At 38.4% G+C, this 6,273-nt stretch overlaps 2 protein-coding genes across 3 annotated transcripts in view; both read right to left on the reverse strand.

The window, feature by feature from the left end:
- Window positions 1–1,675: 1,675 nt before the first annotated feature.
- LOC112144003 (serum amyloid P-component-like) lies at window positions 1,676–3,439 on the reverse strand. Its single transcript, XM_024268298.2, has 5 exons — window positions 3,400–3,439; window positions 3,218–3,272; window positions 2,419–2,521; window positions 2,041–2,335; window positions 1,676–1,940 (listed from the first exon to the last, which is right to left on the reverse strand). The coding sequence occupies exons 2-5, from the start codon at window positions 3,270–3,272 to the stop codon at window positions 1,704–1,706; spliced, it is 690 nt and encodes a 229-aa protein (XP_024124066.1). The 5' UTR covers window positions 3,400–3,439; the 3' UTR covers window positions 1,676–1,703.
- Window positions 3,440–5,812: 2,373 nt separating this feature from the next.
- The window catches only part of LOC112143814 (C-reactive protein), a 2,017-nt gene continuing 1,556 nt past the window's right edge, over window positions 5,813–6,273 (reverse strand). The window contains exon 5 of one of the 2 annotated variants that reach the window (XM_024268025.2): window positions 5,813–6,220. In XM_024268025.2, the coding sequence (XP_024123793.1) occupies window positions 5,978–6,220 (243 nt within the window). In that variant the 3' untranslated portion in view covers window positions 5,813–5,977. The remainder of the gene's footprint in view (window positions 6,221–6,273) is intronic. The other variant, XM_036215946.1, reaches the window with a different exon arrangement.

Below are 6,273 nucleotides of genomic sequence, written 5' to 3' on the forward strand. Positions count from 1 at the left end.
CGCAATATCGATATTTTGGCACACCCCTACCGTTAACCAGAGGCTAGATATGTCTTTCTAGCGGGGATCGGGGCACCTAAGTAGGGAGGTCAGAACCGGGAAGGGATACCACCGGATTTCTCAAGCGGACTTCCTATATCCCCGGACATTGTGTTCTATGGGAAGAGAAGAATATTCATATTAACTGTACTGGCGGGAGGGGGGCGAAGTCTTTGAAGGGGTGGCAAATAAGAACAGCAGAGTGGAGGTCGATTACAAATTAAAGGATCAAAAACATGTATTTCAGTTTTATTAGTTTATTATTGTTACTAATAAGATAACAGCAATTCTTTTAGCTGAGCTGCTATTTCTAAAGCTTATAGAAGCTTCAATTGATGATTTCATATCCCTTGACACCTGAATTTATTTCAAATTATGAAATAATTATGTATCTGTATTCAATAATGCTTAAATAGTAAATAAATATTTTTTTGATTTTTTGCTAATCAGCAAACAAGCAGATTCTACAGTATGAATGGTAAATGGTGTATACTTGTATAGCACTTTCTACCCTCCTTCAAGGGCCCAAAGCGCTTCACAGTCACAGACCCATTCACTCATTCACACACACACATTCATACACTGGTGGTGGTTCACCAAACAAATCAATTATGTCTGAGACCTGGCAGGGGAACCTCGGAACCACACTTGTAAATAAACACAAACTCAATTTGTAACTTAAATTACATAAAAATCATGACGCGTCCACGTCCTCCTGCTCTTGAATGTAATTAGCCTTCATTTAGCTGAGCATTACTAACTAAACAGAATAGTAACAGTAACAGAAACTTACTTGGTCCATCAACGCACAATGACTATCCAAGGGAAAGCTGTCTCCTCTCAGCTGGCACACGTGGCAACGCAACAAACCCAAATCATCAAATATCTTTAAAAATATTCATCATAAGTGCTCTAGTGCTTTGTGATAGTGAGAAAGGTATTCATTAAGTATTTACATATTTTATCTTTGCAAAACTTACCTTGGATTGGAACATTTTTCAGCCAAAATTGACGCTCCAGCGCGAGTTGGTCTTTCTAAATAATAGATGGTGGATGGAGCTCGGCCTCTGACCGTCCTATGGGAAACTAATGCTTGAAAAAAGGCTCCTAACTTTCATACTGAAAGTTAATGACCAGGAGTGGAGGATTACAGATGGCATTTTGAGTCAATTTTGATCAAAACCAGTTGTAGGCAAGAACGCTTCTGTCAGCATCAAGTGGTTTTTGTCATTATTGACTCAAAAATTGGGGTGGCAAGTGGGAGGGGCAGAGCTCTTTGCTGGGGTGTCATCTTTTTTTTACGTCATGCATAGAGGATCTGGCAGTCTTAGGAGCACAAACAGAACCAATCAGACGCTCTCCACGAGCAAGCTCTTTTCTTTGAGTAGAAAAGCTGGATTCACAGCTTTAATGTGTGAGCACATGCGTGTGCGCGAGGGTGCTTTGTTACGTTGTGCGCTTCGGACCGCAGTCCATCCGGCTGATCTGCGCGAGAGACCTGCCGGATTCAGGAAAACCATGTCTCCCGGGAGAACTGTCTCTCCAAGCGGCTTCTGGGGTTGCGGGGGTGCCGGATCAAAATCTGGCTACTGATGGACGAAAACAGGGTTTACTCTGGACAGGTCGCCAGTCTGTCGCAGTTGTTTCAATTAGTATCTTTTATTTTACCCCAAAAATATTGATGCAGGGTAACAAGCAGGTCTATCTTCAATCAACACATTCCCAACTATCTCAAAGTCAAGTGTCTTCCAGTTCAGCACATTTCCTGGAGGGAAGGTCATTTCGCTCATGTAGTTCTGGATGTCACATGAAGATAGGGTGTAGTCCCACATGTGGACATCTGTTATCATGCCAACAAAGCTCTGGTTAACGTCAAACCCTCCACCAAAAGTATCTTGGTCCTGTGGGGTATTCAAAGTGATAAAAGAGGAAGAACACAAGCATGAAAAATAAGTGTCAAGCTGTTGACAAAAGACCATTCAGGTTTTGTGTGAGTATTACCTGTCCTAAAACAATTTTGGATGTCTGAGTGATGGCACCGGAGATGATAAATTTCCTGATTGAAGGTATCCCATTAACCCATATCTGCACCAGTCCGTTCTCAGAGTCCCATGTGGTGCAGATGGAGTGCCACCTGTTTAACTTGTAGTCCCATCCTCCATATTCAACTCGTGCATCTCTGATATGGGGCTGTAACTCTTGGTTTCCGTTGTGCCAGTAAGTCACGATGCCATTGTCATGAGAGGGTGTGGATGAAGAGAATATGGCGTGGTCTCTCTTGAGGTCTGTAACAGATCTATTGGAGGAGACGAACATGTAAATTTCTTTAAATATGAACATGCAGAGTGAAATACCTGTTCTTTTAATAGATCTATCTACCTGTGACAGACAGTTACAGCATAATAACCATGTTTTGCTGGGTTCAGCTTCACATGAGCTGTGTTTGATGACTGGGGGAAGGTAAACATTTTTCCTGAAAGATCTGGGAAAAAAGAGCAAAAGACAAAATGGACAAAAATCTTCAGTCTTCCTCCTCTACTTTTTATGTTCTCCACATTTATTCTCAATAAGAGTCTAATAAAGGATTCCTGGTAGCCTATGTACCTTTTACGTTTAGTTTACGCTTTTTTTTAATAGTGTCAAAGAGAGAATAAGTTATTTAGAGTGAGCTTTCAGTGTGAGACCAAAAACTGTGAACTGCAAAAATACCAAGAAAAAACTTTGCTCACAATGATAAAAGTTTATAATTGCACTAAATACAGATGGACGGAAAATCTGAATGATAGCTAGAAGTGGGTTCTGAATATAGTTTACGCTGTTAAGATCATTCCAATTTCTAAAAAGGATTTTGTTTAAGCAAACAATGGGTTCCCATGTGTGCAATAAATGTAAGTTCTATTTAAGTTAAGTTGTAATGCATGTCATTTTTAAATGTAAAGCACAAACTGAATAAGATAGCTAAATAAAAATCTTGATTGTTTTATTGCAACAACAGACATCAGTAGCGGACATCTGTCACTGTCTTTATTTTAAATATTTTTACAAATTATTTTTATTAAAACACCAAATTTACAATTTTTTATAATTACTTGGGACTGTTTCTTTAACCAACAAAAATGTTGAGACATAGATCTTAGTTTTATCAATGCGGTCAAATAAAGATATTAACAAAACCAACCTTGAACTTCTGCAGATATTGTTCCCAGTACCACAAATAAAAGCACCAGCTTCATCTGTTGGTAAATAGCAAAGCATAAAACAGATTTTAAAAGTAGGATAGTTAACAACATAAGCAGAAAATATGAAAACGAAGAGGTAAGTAACAAACAGATATTGACATATTGAGTGCCTCAAACTTACCTTGACTAACTGTTGAGCTTTGTTATCTGTGAGGGGTCTAAAGTTTTTCCTCCAATGCTTGTTTTTATACTGCCCTTTCAGCTTTTCCTTTTTTTCCCCTTTTTTTTATTACATAAAGCAAAAACATGCGTGGTTATTGAAACTCTCATATTAAATAGATGAGGTTTTTCATATTTTATGTCTACCCAAAAGTTAATGAGGCATATCAGCTGAAGTGTTTATTGTCTATTTATGATAAACCTTCCTCCTGTGTAGTTAAACCAATATTTATCTTATATTCAATTTATTCAATCTTTTTTGGCTTCCTTGCCATTTAAATTATTAGTTTAAATGGTATTAGTTTTTAACTGTTTGCTTTTTCCCAGCATAGCCTTCAATTTTAAATTTAGAAAAATTGTAAAATGTTCCTTAAAATACGTTATATAAATAAGCAAAATATTTTTTCATTACTTTGGGAATAAATAATATAAAGAATAATAAGAGTAATAATGACTTTCACATGATTCCGGAAAACTAGAAGCCAAGTGTCTGAATATTCTTAAGGGAATCCACTGACAGTTTCACATTTCTAGATGCAGTTCTATAACAATATTGCAGTATTTAGTTACTTGCAGCGTTAAAAATCAAAATAATCAGATTTATATCAAATTCGTTTCTTGTAGCATTCAAAAATGAATAATAAGATTTATAACTTTACTTTGCATAAATCAAGAAATAGTGAGTACAAAGGTTATTTGCCTTAGTTACTTACTGATCATTTCTGAAGTTCCACCAAATTGTCTACTTTGAATTATTTTTCTAAATAGGTTAAAATAATTTTTGACGGAAACCATAAGAAAGCAATAAATGACTACAGTCTGCATAACAGAGGTATAGTTAATGAATTGTGGATGTAAATGTGAAACTATCAGAGGGTTTCCATTAGAAGAGTCAGACACTTGCCTCATAGATTTCAGGAATCATGGGAAATAGCTAGGTCTCATTGTTTTTCTATGGGAAAAGAATACAAGAAATATTAGTCATGGATAAACTATAATTGCTTCAGCAATCAGATTATTAAAAACTTTAGGAAGACTAATAAAAATGACAAAGCTTGTGTGTTTCTATAGGAGGTAAAACAACCTCAAACAAACACATTTGAGTTTGTCATGCAGTGTAAGTCTCACTGAACTTTAATCTGTTGTTTGCTGTACTTCTGTCCAACAGATAAAGGTTTTTAGAACTTGTGCAAAAGTTCAAGGTTGATTTTGTTAATATTTTTGCTATTGTAAAAAAATGTAAAAGTGTTTTGGTCAGATAGTAAAAGTGTTTCTATAAAATTGTAAAAGTGTTTAAGGTAAATGTATTATTGTTTTGCACTTCTTGGCCACCGTACAAGGCTTCTGTTTGTCTTCCCTGTGAACTGCTGTTTTTTGCTCTCGACTTCCCTTCTGCTTTTTGAAATGGATCTGATCCACTGGTCTTTTAATGCAATCGAGAAGATTTATTCCACTCTAAGGAATGGGAAAGCGGACCCCTCCTGCTCAGACGGAACCCATGCAGCTGGATACACCAAAGACCCATGGGGCAAGTGGGGGCTGATGTGTCTGGCCCAGCTGTCTCTGGAAGATGTTGAGGATGTGTATATATTCGTGGTCCTGATCTTTTGATTCCTCGCAATTGGGATCGGAGGATCTCTCAACTATCGGAAGTGAAGCTCGTGAGAAGTGAGGTGGTGCTCGTGAGAAGCGAGCTGAAGAGAGTGAGAGGCGAGTTGTCTGATCTCTCTGGGAAGATACTTCGGGAAGTAGAGACTCTTAGAGACGGACTTTCACAAGTGGTATCAGAAGCAATCTGCCACTCTTGGCCAACTGAGCAGAATGCTTGCGACCCTTGAACTTGTGCGAAAGATGGATTTCAACTTGGAGCAGTTTTCTGCCCATACAGAAGGGAGACTGGCCTAAATTGCTAACAATACGGCCCATTTTGATATGTGCCTCAAAGACTCATTCAAACCAGTGAAGGACTGAGCTAGCAATACAAAAACTTCTGGCGCCTGAAACAAACTTATATGATCAGACCCCCCCCCCAGCAGATGGCGCTGCCCTTGGCTCCCTTGGCTCTATCAAAACAAATTCGCTTGTACAGAGTGTGAAAGGCAGCTGTGTGTGGAGACGAAAACTACTCATCCCTCCTTGACCTCGGCATTCCTGCAATCTCCCTCCCCTCCGAAGCGTAGTCGGGATGCGTGCTTTGGTAGCAGCAAATGGACGGATGCAAAGGTGTCCCCTCCCCCCTGTCCATCCTACCCATCAAACCTCATGTATTGCGTCTTCGAATGTGTTGTGCTTCTGTGTTATGGTGTATTTTTTGCTTGTATCTGAACATTGCACGCAGTGTTGAGATACAACCCAAACAAAAAAGAAGACAAAACTGCAGATAGAGGTTTTACTTGAAAATGTATTTGTGTGATACAAAAGAGAGGGAACTGTACTTGTAATATGTGATTATTTCATAAACTCAGACAATCAAGTCAATTAACAACAATTGGAACACTTGCTTTAACTTCTAATCTACCCAAAGGAAAAAAAGTGTAAGACTATGCACCAACTCGAATATTTTGAAGTTGACAAACTACAGTTTTATTTTCAATCAGGACATGGCCAGAAATATCAAAGTCCAGTGCGTTCCAGTTCAGCACATTTCCTGGAGTGAAGTGCAGGTTTTCCATGTAGTTCTGGATCTCACAGGGTGATAGGATGTAGTCCCACATGTGGACATCTGACATCATGCCGACAAAGCTCTGGTTAATGTCAAACCCTCCACCATGTTTGTCTTGTTCCTGTGGGGGATCCAAAATGATGACAAATGAAGAATAGAGATTTAATGTTCTGA

The sequence above is a fragment of the Oryzias melastigma genome, linkage group LG16 (genome assembly GCF_002922805.2).
Source record: "Oryzias melastigma strain HK-1 linkage group LG16, ASM292280v2, whole genome shotgun sequence".
NCBI lineage: Eukaryota > Metazoa > Chordata > Actinopteri > Beloniformes > Adrianichthyidae > Oryzias > Oryzias melastigma.